Below are 20,000 nucleotides of genomic sequence, written 5' to 3'. Positions count from 1 at the left end.
GACAATCCCTGACTGCTGGGCTGCCAGGGAGGCCATTGCCAGGGGCGAGTATGCTGCCCTCTGCGATGAGACCTCCATGAAGAAGTCCATGGCTTGGGACTTTAGGTAATGGGAGGGACAGCGATGTACTGGAAAGTCTACTATGCCTGAGCTGGGCCATATTAACTGTTTCTTTGTGCTTCTGTCGGTAACTGTAATTCCACGACAAAGGTTGCGTGATTTATGATTTACTTTTCTTACTTTTGATTTTTATTACTAAAAATATTTAAGGCAGAATGACTTCTATGGTTTGACAGACAGAGCTCTGAAATTTGAAACACAACATGAGCCTGAAGTAGGAACAATCTCTAATATACCACATATGTAGTTGTATGCGTACATATACATACACACACATATATATGTATATATGTATATATATATATATATATATATATATATATATATATATATATTATATATATACTAATAATAATAATTTATACATACATATAAACAGAATATATGGCAACTGACAGAAAATTGAAACACTGCAAGATATTTCACCTTGATTCTAAGACACCTTCAGGCAAACTACTTACGAGGAACAAAAGATTGTAGAGAAGATTGTCTTTATAAACAGCCACTAAGATTAAAGGTGATGCATATAAACATTTCAAAGATTACAAAGGTCATTACTTTATGGGGCAGGTCTTAAGACCAATGACAATGGTCTAGGATTATCTTACGTACCAAGGTGGGACAACGGGCATTAACCAGGATTACCAACATTATATTTGAATCTCCTGCACACGCCTTGTGCTGAATGGAGTCAAGCGTGGCTAGACCTAGGCTTAAACGAATGTTATTTGCATCTTCTCATCACAGTACTAACGGAACAGAGAAATATATGTAAATTGTCACCTAGGTGTATAAAAAACGTCTTGTTCTTTTGTCCAGTTAAAACTAAATATTTTTGTTGATTTATTCTGACCATAATTACCTTACTTATTTGGCCCAAAGAAAATTAATTGTAGTCCAAACAGGGATTTAAACAATGTTGTTACTCAGATGAGGACAGTTCCTTAAAAGCATGTGTTTTACTGCTTTATATGAAAGGACTATTTGCACTGAGTATTTTTAATATTGATTTGATGGACTCTAAGCAGGTTGTTGTTCTTAAATAATTCTGTCTTTCTGTCGCTGCTATAATAAAAGGTTTCACAACTTTATTTTATAGCAAGTATCCAAAATGTCATTTGGATCATAGAAATCCCTACCTATTGTTCTAATAGTCTGTATTCGTTATTGACTAAATGAATGCTCGCATTAACACTGAAGAGAATACAGAGATTTTTTAATGTAATTTGATGTCCGGGGAAATAATATCGATTATTTAAATAGTTTGCTATTTTTCTATATACACTAGATTTACACTGAAACAGTCTCTTCTTAATTTATCCAGTTACCTGAGATAACTTAAAAATTTGGCTCTGGCCTGAAGACCTACTTCTAAAAGTAATGACATCTGTATGTAATATACTTTAATATTGTTACATGCGTCATCTTTGTTTTTGGGTAATGCTTGCAAAACTGACTTTTTTGTAATCTTTTGATTCATTGTCCGTAGTTTCCTTAAACTGCCTTGGATAGAAAAAAGGTGACAATCCCTGCACTCCATTGTTCCACTTTCCTCTCTCTCGAGTTATTTGTGAATCCCGTGATAGAAAATACACATACACACACACACATATATATACATACACACGCACACATACAGATATATATATATATATATATATATATATATATCTATATATATATATATATATATATATATATATATATATATATATATATATATATATATATATATATATAGCAAAGTTAAACACTGTGTCCGTGTTACAATATGTTGTAGTAAGCCCACTAAAATAAAACTTTCAATTTTTTTCCAAATTTTAGTGGGCTTCCTACAATATATATATATATATATATATATATATATATATATATATATATATATATATATATATATATATATATATATATATATATATATATATATATATATATATATATATATATATGCGTACATGTATGCCTAATTTGATAAAATGACCTCCACTAGGAAATCATACCTAAAAACTGATTTGTCATACATTCAATAATTTCTTACTTTTCTCTATTTACAGACTGAATCTACTTAATTGCATTCTTTCCTTTTCAGTACCACGGGGAGATGTCATCTTTACATTGCAAAGCAATATGTGTTTACAAATGCAATGATGGCCATGCCATTCCAGGTTAATTCATCGTACGTCGCAAAGATAAACAGAATGTGAGTTAGTGTTTCAATATTGATTTTTAATGTGGGCGTTCTTGCGAACGTTGTTAGTGCCTCTCCCAATTGACCTATTCAATAGTCTGGACTTGAGCTGTGTTTTAAGTTAATTTTCGTATAAAGGAAAGCTGAACATAAAATGAAATCATGTTAGAAATTCCAAATTGAATTTCTCAACCAAATTCACAACGGTGTCTTGAAATTGTTTTCAACATATAACATCATAACAGGGCTGAACTCTGGCCCAGCCAACCATAGCAATCTACTTCATGTGACCTCGTTTAAAGAAGGGCTTATGCAAGACACGAATTACCATGAAATGCCTCATGGAATGAGTTACAGATACACAGATGTAATTAACTATGGAGGCTGGGCACCCAATGTAAAGACTAGATAGCAGATTCAACTTTGTAATCCTGTGGCAAATCTCGACATTACTAAGTTTACTTATAAGTTTCAGTAGGGAAAGAATAACGTATCACCATAACCACCAAAAATGACCAACCCGAACGTAATTCATATAGGTATTACTTTTGTATGTGCACCACATTTTGACTTTCAGTTAACTGGACTTAAAAATGGGTAATCATGATATAAAGCAAGTGACAAATGCTCCGAGGTTTCTTTGGCGCAATCGAGTTTTCTGTACAGCGTATAGTGCTGTATGAAACTCTCTGTCACGGACCATGCCACTTTCAGCAACGGTCCGGTGGTGGTCTGTGTTGTTGGCACCTGTAGCGATCGCGGCTAATTTTAACCTTAAATAAAATCAAAATTACTGAGGCTAGAGTGCTGCAATTTGGTATGCTTGATGATTGGATGGTCGATGATCATCGCACCAGTTTGCAGCACTCTAGCCTCAGTAGTTTTTAAGATCTGAGGGGGAACAGGAAAAGAGCGGACGGACAGACAAAGCCATCTCAATAGTTTTCTTTTGCGGAAAAGCAAAACTGGATTATGGCTTACGCGGTCGGACATGCATCGTCACTAACATGACACATGGAAGTACAGATCTTGTGACTATAGTGATTCACTTAAGGTAGATTCATGTGCCTATGAGACGTTTGTTTGGTGGCCTCTGATTGGCTGGTACCAGGAGGTAGGCTGCTCGCTCAGTCTCATTATTTTCGTCTGCAGCTTAGAAAACTAGCAATGTTTATATTTCTTTAATCATCTCACGCTTTGCTCAAGATAGGAAAGTTTTGGTCATACCAAAGGATTCGGTATTAATTGTACAACTATGTCATCTTTTCCTGAAATCAACAAGATAAAACACAAAGGAATTACAAAGAGTAAAAGTGAAGAGGAAACTTTTCATTCTTTACACCTGTTTTTATTTATCATCGGATTTTTAATAATTCATGTCATCAAGATAAAATAAAACTTGTGTTTTCATACAATAAAATCACCCTGAATACGCTAGTGGCTTCAGATTTTAGCTGAGTGTAATATAAGTAGAGAAAATGAAGAATATGTCTTGTGTTGCATCCGTACTTGACTCAGACTGAAATGAAGTCCATCTTCCTTAATTCTTTGTTGTTTATTACTTCACTGAGATTATTATTTCATATCACTCAAATAAGTCTCTGTTATCTCTTTCGTTTGAAAATATATTCATATAATAAAATTAGAAATATTCTGAAACAACCTAATTAAAACTTAGGCTGAGTTGAAGATTGCGAATTCTGTTCAGAGTTCAACTTCTTTGCTGGACTGAATTCCCTGCTTCCCTCCTAGATCTCGGCTAACGTTACCAGATGCATCCATCTGATTATTACTATTTTCCTTATCAGATATGTCCAGACATACTGTATGATATTGGATTGAAAATGTTTGGCAGTCATAATGGGAATTCTGTGTATTTAATTACAGAAAATGTAATGATATAACATGGTGAATATTGTCGAAACTGCAACCACTTATATCGTTAATTGGCAACTCAAATCTCTTGCTGAGACGACCAACGCAACGACGTCTTGCAGATCTCATTTTCTTGTCAATACCGTCAAACTTGAATCATTTACGGATGCAACATAATAAGACATATTCTTCATTTTCTCTTCACATACTACACACATCCAAAATCTGAAAGCACCAGCGAATTCAGGGTGATTTTATTGTACGAAAATACAAGTTTTATTTCATCTTGATTGCGTTAATGATGCAGAGTCCGATGATAAGTAAAAACAGGTATAAAGAATCAAATACTTCTCTCTTCACTCTTACTCGTTGTAATTCCTTTGTGTTTTATCTTATTGATTTCAGGAAAAGATGACTTAGTTGTACAATTAATACCGACTCCTATAGTATGACCAAAAATCTCCTATCTTGAGCAAAGCGTAAGATTATTGAAGAAATATAAACATATTGCTAGCTTTCTGAGCCACAGACGAAAATAATGCAACACTGAGCGAGCGGCCTACTTCCCGGTACCAGCCAATCAGAGGCCGTCAAACAAACGTCTCATAGGCACAAGAATCTACCTTAAATGAATCGACTATAGTAGGATGTGATGTTCAGTCGTAAGAAAAAATTAAGTACTAACAAAAGACACTTTCACTGACTCTGACACTAGAGACCTGAAACTCTGTTTCATTAACTGTTACAGACACTCAGCAATACATCCTAGCTTGGAGTACTTAGGTGAATGGCATGGACTTGTACTTAACTGTGTGCTAGCTAAAACATAACCATTCTATTTCCTAAAACTGTAGAGCTCTCTGGCGGAAAAACTAAAAGTCTTGGTATGTTACATACCTCAATGAAAGTTCGAGTCTCCAGCTGAAGATCACTTTCCTGTAAAGTTCACAATCTAAATACATTTATTGTCCTTCCTCTTATATACGTCAGGTCAAAAGGTAAGGCCTAACTGAGCAGTGGAGCGACTGGAGTCAAAATACCTTCTGAAAATGCAACAGGTTTCACATAAAAAGAATTTAATTCTGGTTTGGCTTTGCTCATAAACAGTATTTGCTTTATTTGATTTCTTGCCCAACTTTTCTAAGTTTTGCATTTTCTAGAATCAGTGGTATTTTTCAAAATAAAGTAATAACGTCATTATTTTCTGAAAATGTATTTTAAGAACTATCAATTCTACATTACAAGTTATTAGAAAACTTCTGAATTGCTTTGGGGAACGCTACTGTAACATAATTTTTTCCCATAATAATGTCAGTAATTTCAAGGTGTATGTCAAAAAATACGAGACCTTATTCTATTTTTCCAATCACAAGCAATCAGTCAGTCTTAGGCAGGCTTCTCAATAACAGAAACTCGGTAAGTGTCTTATATTATTCTCTAAATCAAGGTGTATGATTTGATAAAGAGGAAACGTGAACATTGACAGATAAACCATTACACTTTTGATAAAACCTACTTAAATTTCCTAATGAATTTGTTCACCAAATCTCTCCTCACACAAAAATTAACCCAATATTATTCCATCCTCATACAAAGAAAATAATATCAATAGCATTCGTGAAGGCTCAGAACAACCAAACTACCTCAACAAACGATATTATATTTCAAAAATATCTGCTTTTCAACCCTTTAATCATTCCCTACCTTTCTCGCTCAGCCTGAGACTGTGGTTTTCATTTGAGTATTTAACCCATCAGCAATATTTCGCTTAAATGAGAACAACTTAGTCCAGAAGCTCTTTTATACACTAAGACTTTTTTTTCATTATAAACAATCAGTCTCTTTTTATCTGTATATCTGTCTAACTATGCATCTCTCTCTCTCTTTCTCTCTCTCTCTCTCTCTTTCTATATACAATTCACACACACACACACACACACACATATATATATATATACTACATACATACATACATACATCATACATATATATATATATATTATATATATACATATATATATATATATATATATATATATTTTAATATATTTTTGTCTTGTATGAATATTATATACGTATACATTTTTTTTAGTATACTAGATACATACGTATATATATATATATATATATATAGATATATATATATATATATAATATAATATATGTATATATATATATATATATATATATATATATATATATATATATATATATATATATATATATATATAATATCATACACACATATATACAGTCAATTATGATCTACATTAATCCATAAAGAGAGAGAGTGGTCATAAATCTATTTTGACAGTTAATGACCGACATATGAACTGTAATAAAGTGATCATATAATCATATACTTTATGACGATATTGCAGTATTGGAATAATCATGGAATCCGGACTCCTGGATATGTGGATGGGAGCTGAACTGACCAACACTTCCCAGTGCCTTCGACCCCCGAGTTCCGACAAGAGGGATGGCATTAGCGCATTGAATCTCGAAGCGTTCTATGGAATATTCATTGTTTTGTCAATGGGTAAATTCCCCACGAAGAATAACTAGTAGTATTGTTTCTTATTCTACCCACTATATAATTTGGGAAAACGTGGTGTAGTCCTCATTCCATATCTCCAAAATTAAAATTAGATTTATGTTATCAGTATATGAGAAACAAATTTGCTATATCTGTCTCTTTTATGACCGGAAAGGAAGCCATTGTTATCTTCCTACTTGATAATTTTGAGTCTTGAGCCGGTTTTTTATAATTGTAACAAATGTTTAATTTGTCACGCATCTACGGAATATATTGTCGGTTGGAAAATCGAATCATCATTCACATAGTTAAAACGAAATTGTTTTTGTTTTTTCAGGTGCTTTATTCGGGCTTCTCTCCTTCATCTTTGAATATGGATTCCATCTGATAATGGGAAACAAAGACCAGGAAGAAGTTTCAGGATTCAGTGGTTGACAAATACTTTCATGTCCATTGAGACAGTTTGATAGAACTGAAACTATTAGCTGTATATTTTGCTGTTTTCAATTTGCTCTGTATTGTTTATTCACTGATTTTGACATTAATCTAAGAATGTCTTTACATATCTAAGTTAGCAAGATATCATCTTGGCAATTATTATTATGTAATGATCATAAGTAAATCATTCAGCAACCAGTAAAAATAGAATGAATTAATTTTGATTGATCCAAATGTTTAAAAATATATCATAAGACAATAGCTAGAAAGCCAGGACGTACATCACTTGATAAAGCGTACACAAATATGTGGAATTTTACAATGAAAAACTTATGAACTGTCTCCCTGCTCATAACTAGAATCTTACCGAATGGTCTGTTTTTTTGTGTGTTAATGACTATCGTTTCCTCAGTTAATTCATTCCAAGCAATATGTTATGTTATCATATTCCATGAACTTTCAAGGTTCCTCTTTCACCCTGGCACTTACTGTTCACTTCACTTTTCCAATTTTTCTGAAGCCTAAACTACGCATGTTAATCCTTAATTTTTTGTTTGTTCATTAGGGGTCCTAATTCTTCCTATTGTGTTCAATAGTCATATCTATGAAATATCAAAATACAGAAATATACATGAAAGCATTTGGACATTACTTCGAGCAAACATTTCTTATTCTTCTTCTTCTTCTTCTTTTACCACACCGTCAATCCCTACATTAAAAGGGTCGGTTGCCTGATGTGCCTTCTCCACTGCCCTCTATCAAAGGCGTCATCATAGTTGATTGTTTGGCAAAGGGGTTTTTACGACCGCGCGCCCTTGCTGTCATCAACCACAGTTATTGGCAGTGGTCCTCGCCTTTGATTGAAAAGTCAAGCTGCAAGGCAGCAGTTTCCACAGTTATTGACTGTGGGCCTAGCCTTTTAGTAAAAAGTAAGACTGTAAGGCAGCAGTTTCCACAGTTATTGGTGGTGGGCCTAGACTTTTATTAAAAAGTAAGACTGCAAGGCAGCAGTTTCCACAATTATTGGCTGTGGGCTAGACTTTTACTAAAAAGTAAGACTGCAGGGCAGTTTCCACAATTATTGGTGGTGGGCCTACACTTTTACTAAAACGTAAGACTGCAAGGCAGCAGTTTCCGCAGTTATTGGTGATGGGCCTAGCCTTTTACTAAAAAGTAAGACTGCAAGGCAGCAGCTGTCCTTTTGGTCGCCTTTAACGACACGCAGGACCTACGGTGGTAGTATTCTTACATCCCTGCCACAGGGACAATTACTTCGAGCAAACACCAAAGTGTACAAACACAATATACCTATAAAGATAAATCTAAAAATTAAATGAAATTACCTCTGTTTCACGTTACATTATTTATATCTGTGAAGAATCTTTCAACTTTATTTCGAGATTTACCAAGAATGTTCATGAAGGAGTCCAATTTAAACCCACCTGACATTGCATAGTTTTTGTTACTTGACTAATTAACACAAATATGAGTTATCTTGCGTTTCTATATTCTAATCAGACTTCACGTTACATTTGCTTGTTTTCTCCAACGATCTTTCTATATTTATGTCCAAAGTCATCAGAAATTTCTATTTTAATTTGTTTTATAGATCAGTTGCGTAAAATTCGTTCATCTAAGGCTTACAATCAGCTATTGTAACTACTAAGCAGTGTGGTCATTTTAACTGAAAAATAATCGGAATAAGACATTTCTCATTACTTATTTTGTTTTGCAAGTTAATTATCGTTATAATTCAAAACTCACATAATTACTACGGAACAACGCTGAATTCATCTGACTCACGAATGTAACTTCCTCGGAATAAAATGTTCATTCTTGGCGAAAATGAAAACTGTGTGAAGCCAGTGATAAATAGCAAATAAAGCTGAATTAAGACCACTGGACTCTTCAAAATTTTGGCTATGAACTTATTGCTCGCATGGCTCATGCTATTTAACTATTTACTATGGTTGCCTTTATTTTTGGTGAAGTATCATACCAACTGTACCACAGAGGTTTTATTTGCTTCAGTTTAGAACGTAGCAGTGGTTGCCCTGCATTTTAATGACAGGTAAGCCTCATCGATAAAATGCAGAAAGTTTGGCCTTTCTGTCTGTTGTCTGTAAGCACTTTTCACCAGTGCGGAATCCCACTTAAGTGCTTAACAGCTGACTGCCTAACTAGCAGGACCAAGCCATTTTCAAATCGTTGCTGAATATGGTTCGATACGGGTGAAAATTACATCTGGGAAAACTACGGCTCGGTTGGTAGTTTACGGTAAACAATGAATTGTGAATTCTTACGTTCTGACAAGTAGGGCAGGTACAACAACATAGGAAATAACAAGAAAAGGAAATAAAAATTTCGAGCGTTAGCTTGGAAAAAACAAACAAACACTGGTGTTAGATAACTGTTACTTTAGAGTACAGTCACATCGTATGGGGTCGTGGCACCCGGCCTCACCGCCCGGGTACCGGGTTCCAAACTAGTCCCGTTCTAAATTCATGCGAGTTGGCATTATAATATTCCGCCAAAATTCAAAGCGTATTAAGGGAACATCTGACACCCCTTAATGGTGCTACTTAATATTGTTACTTGATTAACATTATTTTTCATTTGGTAAACGTGAGTTTTCGTTAGTTTAGTCGTTTTACTTGTCCTCTCCAGGTCACTCAGCGTTTATGTTTAGAGGACTTAGGATGGTGTACAATAAATATGTGTGTTTTTAACGGGCATTTAAATGATAATTCAAGTCCCTTTTTACCAGGGACACTCTTGTGAATTGATTTTAACTGTTCGAAATTGTAATTTGAGGCCCCGATGATGAAGCCATGTTTGTAAACTTCAGCGTAGATTGAAATATGAACCTGCATATTATCTCCTATCAATCGTCCTGTCTGCCTGTCTATCTTTCTATGAATCTTTCTATTATATACACACGTATATACCATTTCATTACTTAAAATAGTTTGGACGCAGTTACAGAATACTCTGAAGTTCAGTCAATCAAATCCTTACATAACACCTCTTATTTATGAATCTCGCACGTCAACGTACGTATATTCTCACCTTGTATATGATATAAAAAGTTTTTTTTTTTTTTTTTTTTTTTTTTTTTTTCCAGGAATATAGAATCGATAAGGAGAGGTCAGGAGTATTCAACACAATTGTATATGTTCTTGAGTTCTTTCTTGAAACGCATTCCTCTTCAATAAATGGCAAAACCTACACTTACGCATTTTATTACGTGAAATTATTAACAATGACCATATACGCATACATATATATACACACAAATATACACAGTTTTATATAAAATATATACATATACCACCATATATATATATATATATATATATATATATATAATATATATATATATATATATATATATATATATATATATATATTATATATATATATAGTATATATATATATATATATGTAGGTATATATACATATATACATATATATAACACACACACACACACACACACACACATATATATATATATATATATATATAGATATATATATATATATATATACTATATATATATATATATATATACAGTAGTACCTCGTATTTCGAACTTAATCCGTTCCAGAAGGCTGTTCGAAGTACGATTTGTTCGAAATATGAAACAAATATCCCCATAAGAAATAAAGGGAATCTGGATAATTCGTTCCAGCCAACCCAAAAAGTCCCCCTTTTCACATTTTTTCTATTATTAATGTGTTCAAATGTTAAATCAAGAGTGTAAAGTAATGAAACAGTATGTTATATGAATTAAAATTTTCTAAATTTTATTTTTTCCCTGTACGATTTACGAACTGTTTGGTAAAAATGGTGCTGGCGGGCTGGGGAATGGAGGGAGAGACGGGAACCCTCTTGAGCAAACCGAATTGATTGCAGTATGCAAAGGTTGATAACAAAATACATTTTATTCATATTAGGTACAAAGATAATAATATTAAAGGAATTGATAGTGTGTGTGTCCAATTGTGTCTGAGAGAGAGAGAGAGAGAGAGAGAGAGAGAGTAATCAACGTGTTTACACTTGATTCTTAAGTGCACAAAATAGATTAATTATGCCACAATACATCAACTTACTGTTGGCAAACGGCAGGCTTTTAAAACAAACATGAGGATTTTACAAACAACTAAGTAACAGTCAAGAATGCAAGAAAAGGAAAGAGAAATAAAATAACTTCACAAGGAAGCCGTTTAAACAAACAATCGAAGGCATGCAGAAGCTGAAAGCGGCGCCAGTTTGTTTATCACAGAGCTGGGCTACTTTTACAGTCGTAAAAAGCAATTATCACTAGATTGGTATTTTACCGTAAAAAAAATAAAAGTGATTTGGGCAGATCGAGTGTAAGTGAAAGAAATGGGGGAATAATCATCCCAGATCAGCTAATAAGTCAATGGTAATCTCTCTCTCTCTCTCTCTCTCAACGCACCGAACACTGACTCGAGCCAGCTTTTTTTTACCGTGTTGCATTTGTTTTCATGTTTTAGCATTATGTTAAATTATTGTGAAATATCATTTTTTATGTAAATTGGTACTGCTTTTACGTACATATTATAGTAAAGATTTTACAGTCTCTTCTTCTCTCCTCAACAATACCACGACGCACGATAACTTAAAATCATTCATTCATTATTCCTAAACATTATAAACCCTACCTCCCTCTACATCAAGTTAGCTGTGTATCACCGCAATGACGAATGATTTTGTTAATCATTTGTGCTAAGTTTTATTTTGAAAAGCTTTGTTCTTTCATTTACTATTTTGTTAATATTGTAACTCAAGGTCCAAAGAGTATAGGTGTTCTGCCAGGTAGAGCGTGTGACGTCACCTCAACTTCGCCTTAGGCTACCACGAGGAAGGTTCTTTATTAATCCAATGGACAACAGCAAATACTATACGTGTTTGCGGATGCTCAACATCTAGTTAAGCTTTTTAGAAATAATTCTTTTGACCATGGATTCATATTGCCGGATGGTACAGTTGCCTCAAAGTGTTCCTTTACCCCATCCCCTTCTGTTTCATGATAATGGTCTGGGTAACACAGCAATGAAGCCTGTTTGTCTTGTAACGACGGATGTGAATGGTCGAGCTATTGGATGCCAATGTTCATATTTTCTAATCACTACTGTAGACAATATGTTAATGATATACGAATAATAGTTCACATTACCAGTGAACTGAGTCGTTGTTAAACAAATAGGAAAAATAGTATAGTAACAGAGCAATAAAAATAGCAATGGTAAAAATCATATTCAGTCCTCATTAACCATAATCGTCAACCTTTGTTCCATTCAGGTATGGCTGTGCAGGCGCTGGTTGGGATCCTACTTTTTGTTCATTGTAGATCATTATTAGGTGTCAATTTCAGACGTTATATGAATGGAAATACGCTTTGGATTTGCACAATCCATCTATTTGTAAAGTAATGAAATTATAAACCGCAAATACCAAGACCTATATATATAATTTCATAAAGGCAACTATGATAGCATTGACAGGTTACGATATAAAGGCTTTTGGGGGAAAATTATAGACCACCAGATGTATAAAGGAACTAATGTATCCAGTGTGTTGTCACTCATACTTGTTTTTTATTCGAGCCACTTCTCACCAGAGTAGCCTAGATGGAAATTTCTCTTGCCAGTATTTAACTCGAGTCATCCGAGTACAACACACCTTAACCACCCTGATGGTCCTTATATACTAACCCAAGAGTGGATAAAAGGGAATAGTTTGCTGCCGATACGAGTTTTCATTTCAGTCGTCTCATGGGATTCGTGACTGGATTTCTTGTCGCTTCAGTCTCGAATTTGTCGACTATTTATAATCCCTTGGATTTGTCAGTTCAATTAATTCAAGATACATTTTGCTATTCTTGCGTCCTTGTCCATTAATTTTATTTTTATGTTTAATAAAATTATAATTGAAACTGAATTTGATTAGTTTTTTTTGTTTGTGAAAATGAGCACCAAAACTAATCTTGAAGGGAACACGCAGTTCATTTGGCCTACATCCAACTATAATTGTTATTCATTCTTTTCATGGTTTAACAATCATTGTTTTCCTGATTCAGTAATTGCAGGCTTTGTATTATCTGATCCTTCCCTGATTAGAGCAGCAGTGTCGATTTTTGCTTTCCTTATCGTTAGGATCATATTAAATGAGAGTCCGTTCAACCAACGGCTCCCCCACCCCCATTACTGATTCTCCAGCCGCCACCCCAACCCCTCCCCCCCACCCCCGGTCCCTTACCGATCCTCCAGCCCACCCTCCCTCCATCCTCAGGTAGCCCTGCAACCTCCCAGGTCACTCCTCACGGAGATGTGTGTGGAAAAAATCAGTAATCCTAAATTTCAAAGGTCACATGACCATTCTTTCCCCTCTTTTACAAAACTCTCGAACTGCAGCCTAATAAGTTCTGTTTGCCTTTGCTTAATGGTCAACCCTTGATATTCTAATATCTTGTTCTTGTTCTTGATTTTTTTGGGAGGGGAAGGGGGTTTTTGGTTTGGTCATGATTAGAAAGCAGCAGTACTTAATTCTAACAGAATTTAGTGTTGCCACTTGATGTGGTAGCCAAAAGGTTTCTATAAATGATTAAACTTATTTAATTTCTGATAAATTTGATTTGACTGGCATTTCACCAAGCTTAATTTTCCTTTCGAAGCAATGAAATCCATTACAAACTATTATATGTTTATAAGGGATGTAGATGACTACTTAATGGAGGCAGCATTGAAGTCTCCGGTGACCTGGTGACTTCAATGCTGCCTCCAGTTACGTAGTTATCCTGATGACTGGTGAACTTCCAATGCTGCCGTTCCAGTCATCGTTGGACTTCAATGCTGCCGTTCCAAGTAAGTAGTATCTGTGACCTGGATGACTTCAATGCTGCCTCCAGTAAGTAGATTATCTCTGTGACCTGGAGAACTTCATGCATGCCTCAATAAGTAGTTATCTGTGACTCCTGGAGACTTCAATGAATGCCTCAGTAAGTAGTAAGTTTCTCTCTGTTCCTGGAGACTTAAATGCTTCCTCCACTAAGTAGTTACTGTGACCTGGAGACTTCAATGCGCCTCCAGTAAGCAGTTATCTCTGTTCCTGGAGAACTTCAATGCTGCCTCCACTAAGTAGTTATCTCTGTTCCTGGGACTTCATGCTGCCTCCAGTATTGTTTATCTCTGTTCCTGGAGACTTTCAATGCTGCCTCCACTAAGTAGTTATCTGTGACCTGGAGACTTCAATGCTGCCTCCAGTAAGCAGTTATCTCTGTTCCTGGAGACTTCAATGCAGCCTCCACTAAGTAGTTATCTCTGTTCCTGGAGACTTCAATGCTGCCTCCACTAAGTAGTTTATCTGTGACCTGTAGACTTCATGCTGCTCCACTAAGTAGTTATCTCTGTTTTCCTGGAGACTTCAATGCTTCCTCCAGTAAGTAGTTATCTCTGTTCCCTGGAGACTTCAATGTTCCTCACTAAGTAGTTATCTGTGACCTGGAGACTTCAATGCTGCCTCCAGTAAGTATTATCTCTGTTCCTGGAGACTTCATGCTTCCGCCACCTAAGTAGTTATTTCTCTGTTCCTGGAGACTTCAATGCTTCCTCCACTAAGTAGTTATCTTGACCTGGAGACATCAATGCTGCCTCCACTAAGTAGTTATCTCTGTTCCAGGAGACTTCATGCTGCCTCACTAAGTAGTTATCGTGACCTGGAGACTCCTGAAGTGCTTCCCCACTAAGTAGTTATCTTTGACCTGTAGACTTCAATGCTGCCTCCAGTAGTGTTATCTCTGTTCTGGAGCTTCAATGCTGCCTCCACTAAGTAGTTATCTTTGACCTGAGACTTCAATGCTGCCTCCACTAAGTAGTTATCTTTGACCTGGAGACTTCAATGCTGCCTCCACTAAGTATTGTCTTTGACCTGGAGACTTCAATGCTGCCTCCAGAGTAGTTGTCCCGTTCTGGAGACTTCAATGCTGCCTTCCACTAAGTAGTTATCTGTGACCTGGAGACTTCACTAAGTAGTTATCTGTGACCTGGAGACTTCACTAAGTAGTTATCTGTGACCTGGAGACTTCATGCTGCCTCCAGTAAGTAGTTATCTCTGTTCCTGGAGACTTCAATGCTGCACTACTAAGTAGTTATCTGTGACCTGGAGACTTCAATGCTGCCTCCACTAAGTAGTTTATCTTTGACCTGGAGACTTCAATGCTGCCTCCACTAAGTAGTTGTCTTTGACCTGGAGACTTCAATGCTGCCTCCAGTAAGTAATTGTCCTGGGTGGAGACTTCAAATTGCCTGCCCTCCCTCAAGTAGTTATCTTGACAATGGAGACTTCCACTGCCTGTCCACTAAGTAGTTATCTGACCTGGAGACTCCAATGCTGCCTCCAGTAAGTAGCTTCTTTGGAGACTTCAATGCTGCCTCATAAGTAGTTATCTGTGACCTGGAGGCCTGGCCCAACTAAAGTTATCTTGACTGGAGACTCAAGCTAAGTTAGTTTCTGTGACCTGGAGACTTCAATGCTGCCTCCAGTAAGTAGTTCATGCTCTGTTCCTGGAGACTTCAATGACTGCCTCCACTTAGTAGTAACCTGTGACCTGGAGACTTCAATGCTTCCTCCACTTAAGTAGTTATCTGACCTGGAGACGTCAATGATTCCTCCACTAAGTAGCTATCTTTGAATGGAGACTTCAATGCTGCCCCCAGTAAGTAGTTATCTCTGTTCATGGAGACTTTTCAATGCTGGCATCAACTAAAGTAGTTATCTGTGACCTGGAGAATTCAATGCTGCCTCCACGTAAGTAGTTGTCCCTGTTCCTGGAAGACTCAATGCTGCCTCCACTAAGTAGTTATCTGTGACATGGAGACTTCACTAAGTAGTTATCTGTGATGGAGACTCAATGCTGCTACACTAGTAGTTATCTGGACCTGGAGACTTCACTAAAGGAGTAAATCGTGACCTGGTAGACTTCAATGCTGCTCAATAAGTAGTTATCTCTGTTCCTGGAGACTTCAATGCTGCCTCCACTAAGTAGTATCTGTGACCTGGAGACTTCAATGCTGCCTCCGTAAGTAATTATCTCTGTTCCTGGAGACATTCAAGGCTCCCCCACTAAGTAGTTATCTGTGGGACCTGAGGGACTTCAAGGCTGCCTCCACTAAGTAGTATCTGTGTGACCTGGAGACTTCAATGCTGCCTCCCTTAAGTAGTTATCCCCCTCTGTCCTGGAGACTTCAATTGCTGGCCTCACTAAGTATAACTCTGTGACCTGGAGACTTTCATGCTCGCCCCATTAAGTAGTTATCTCTGTTCCTGGAGAATTCATGCTGCCCCCACTAAGTAGTATCTGTGACCTGTAGACTTCAAGGCGCTCCACTGAAGTAGTTATCTGTGACCTGGAGACTTCAATGCAGCCTGGAGACTTCAATGCGCCTCAGTAAGTAGTTATCTCTGTTCTGGAGGACTTCAATGCTGCCTCCACAAAATAGTTATCTGTGACCTGTAGACTTCAATGCTGCCTCCACTAAGTAGTTATCTGTGACCTGGAGACTTCAATGCTGCCTCCACTAAGTAGGTATCTGTGACCTGGAGACTTCAAGCTGAACATTTTATTTTTCTGTCCCTCCAGTAAGTAGCTATCTCTGTTTCTGTAGACTTCAATGCTGCCTCCACTAAGTAGTTATCTGTGACCTGGAGACTTCAATGCTGCCTCCACTAAGTAGTAATCTGTGACCTGGAGACTTCAATGCTGCCTCCATTAAGTAGTTATCTCTGTTCCTGGAGACTTCAATGCTGCCTCCACTAAGTAGTTATCTGTGACCTGGAGACTTCAATGCTGCCTCCAATAAGTAGTTATCTCTGTTCCTGGAGACTTCAATGCTTCCTCCACTAAGTAGTTATCTGTGACTTGGAGACTTCAATGCTGCCTCCAGTAAGTAGTTATCTCTGTTCCTGGAGACTTCAATGCTGCCTCCACTAAGTAGTTATCTGTGACCTGTAGACTTCAATGCTGCCTCCACTAAGTAGTTATCTGTGACCTGGAGACTTCAATGCTGCCTCCACTAAGTAGTTATCCGTGACCTGGAGACTACAATGCTGCCTCCACTAAGTAGTTATTTCTGTTACTGGAGACTCCAATGCTGCCTCCACTAAGTAGTTATCTGTGACCTGGAGACTTCAATGCTGCCTCCACTAAGTAGTTATTTCTGTTCCTGGAGACTTCACTAAGTAGTTATCTGTGACCTGGAGACTTCAATGCTGCCTCCAGTAAGTAGTTATCTGAATGTTCCTGGGCGACTTCAATGCTGCCTCCACTAAGTAGTTATCTGTGACCGTGAGACTCAATGCTGCCTCCACTAAGTAGTTATCTGTGACCTGGAGACTTCATGCTGCTCCAGTAAAAGTAGTTTATCTCGTTCCTGGAGACTTCAATGCTGCCTCCACTAAGTAGTTATCCGTGACCTGTAGACTTCAATGCTGCCTCCACTAAGTAGTTATCTGTGACCTGGAGACTTCAATGCTGCCTCCACTAAGTAGTAATCTGTGACCTGGAGACTTCAATGCTGCCTCCATTAAGTAGTTATCTCTGTTCCTGGAGACTTCAATGCTGCCTCCACTAAGTAGTTATCTGTGACCTGGAGACTTCAATGCTGCCTCCAGTAAGTAGTTATCTCTGTTCCTGGATACTTCAATGCTTCCTCCACTAAGTAGTTATCTGTGACTTGGAGACTTCAATGCTGCCTCCACTAAGTAGTTATTTGTGACCTGTAGACTTCAATGCTGCCTCCACTAAGTAGTTATCTGTGACCTGGAGACTTCAATGCTGCCTCCACTAAGTAGTTATCCGTGACCTGGAGACTACAATGCTGCCTCCACTAAGTAGTTATTTCTGTTCCTGTAGACTCCAATGCTGCCTCCAGTAAGTAGTTATCTATATCCCTGGAGACTCCAATGCTGCCTCCACTAAGTAGTTATCCGTGACCTGGAGACTTCAATGCTGCCTCCACTAAGTAGCTATTTCTGTTCCTGGAGACTCCAATGCTGCAACCAGTAAGTGGTTATCTATATCCCTGGAGACTCCAATGCTGCCTCCACTAAGTAGTTATCTGTGACCTGGAAACTCCAATGCTGCATCCAGTAAGCAGTTATCTATATCCCTGGAGACTCCAATGCTGCCTCCAGTAAGTAGTTATTTATATCCCTGGAGACTCCAATGCTGCATCTAGTAAGTAGTTATCTATATCCCTGGAGACTCTAATGCTGCCTCCAGTAAGTAGTTATCTATATCCTGGAGACTCCAATGCTGCATCCAGTAAGTAGTTATCTAGAGAAATGAAAGTGAAGAAAAGTACAATACTCTATCCTTTGTCTAACTTGCTGAAAATGTCAAAATAAAAACTTGGCATGACGTATACTCTAAATTACAGACTAAATCAGGTTGGGTTGGGGCACTTTTTTGGTTGCAAAAGTCAAATGGGAGCGTACGATCAGCACCCATCTCCAGTTGCATTTAAACATCGTCTCAGAGCTCACCTTTTAGGAAAAGACAACTCACTTGTAAGCTCAAAGAGCAGCGTTTAAAGCTGCAACAGTGAACATGTAACATCCGCCTCATTTTCCCACGTCTCTGACAAGCAAGACGCATCATTCGAAGACGAAGGAAATTCCCTTCAGGAAGAACCCAGTATATCAGCAATTTTATTTTGCTTACCAGTATTTAATAGAGATGATCAAAGTGATGACTTCAAAGACCAGGAAGTTGAAGAACAAACATAGGAAGATGCCATATGTTGGCGGGTTCATTGCTCGCAAGTTTCCACAACTGGAACATTTAGGAGCAAAAATAACAAAGGAAGATGACACAAAGATTGGTGCCATAAGCTTTAGTGAAGGGCAACTAATGAAACCTGGTGTTTCTTGATCATTTGAAATGTATGGATAGGATGTTTGATTCTCACCATGGGAGGAAAATGTTTTAACAGCCCTGAAAGGAGCGATAATTAAATTAGCGGATATAATTAGCAGTTACATCCAAATAACTTCAGAAGTCGAAATATTTTGTTCCATGCCATACAGTTTTTAGAATTCGAAATTTGAACAGACACATTAGTAGTTCCAGAAAAGCGGTGCATATATTGAAAAAGTTACGACATAGCTATATTTGTGCAAAATATGTTTTTATGGAGATCTGTTAAATGTGTAATTTAGACATATATTTATATTACTGTTTAGAATGTTCTTTAGAACTCGCTCATGATTATTTAAAATATTAAGATATAGTTTTCATTCTGACTATTATTTTCCTCCTAATACCGGATAAAAAGAAGAAAGCAAAGGTAGGTTTTCTATAATTTCAATGTTATTTGGCGAAAATGTTCTAATGATCTCTTATGGTTATTCTTCTTAACATAGTAGTACTTAGAAAAATAAAAAGAGAAAGTAAAGGCAGGATTGCTATAGGTTAAGGGGCCTGACTGCGGTTATTGTGACGTCACGCACCTAGCCGTTTAATCCTGTACCCAAGTTGAAGCTGCGCATGACAAGACCTTATATTCTCAAGACCTTTGCATCAACTAGACCCACTCGGCACACCGAGCACTGGCTCAATTAAGACTTTTTTTTTCCTTTTTTCTGTATTGCATTTGATTGTTTTCATATTTTTCATTACTTTCAATTTATTGTTTAATAACATTTTATTTTTTATGTGAATTGGTACCGCTTTTACGTAAATATTATAGTAAAGATTTTACTGCCTCTTCTTCTCTCCTCAACAATACCACGATGCACAATAACTTAAAATCATT

At 36.8% G+C, this 20,000-nt stretch overlaps 1 protein-coding gene across 1 annotated transcript in view; it reads left to right on the top strand.

Annotated features, from left to right (window-relative positions):
• The window catches only part of LOC135218817 (glutamate receptor 1-like), a 22,045-nt gene extending 14,423 nt beyond the window's left edge, over positions 1–7,622 (top strand). Inside the window, exons 7-9 of the mRNA XM_064255265.1 lie at positions 1–105; positions 2,210–2,320; positions 6,565–7,622. The exon at positions 1–105 is cut by the window's left edge and continues 47 nt beyond it. Of these exons, the coding sequence (XP_064111335.1) occupies positions 1–105; positions 2,210–2,320; positions 6,565–6,751 (403 nt within the window). The 3' untranslated portion in view covers positions 6,752–7,622. The remainder of the gene's footprint in view (positions 106–2,209; positions 2,321–6,564) is intronic.
• The last annotated feature ends 12,378 nt before the right edge of the window (positions 7,623–20,000 follow it).

The sequence above is a fragment of the Macrobrachium nipponense genome, chromosome 1 (assembly GCF_015104395.2).
Source record: "Macrobrachium nipponense isolate FS-2020 chromosome 1, ASM1510439v2, whole genome shotgun sequence".
Taxonomy (NCBI): domain Eukaryota; kingdom Metazoa; phylum Arthropoda; class Malacostraca; order Decapoda; family Palaemonidae; genus Macrobrachium; species Macrobrachium nipponense.
This window is presented reverse-complemented; position numbering and strand designations above follow the sequence as displayed.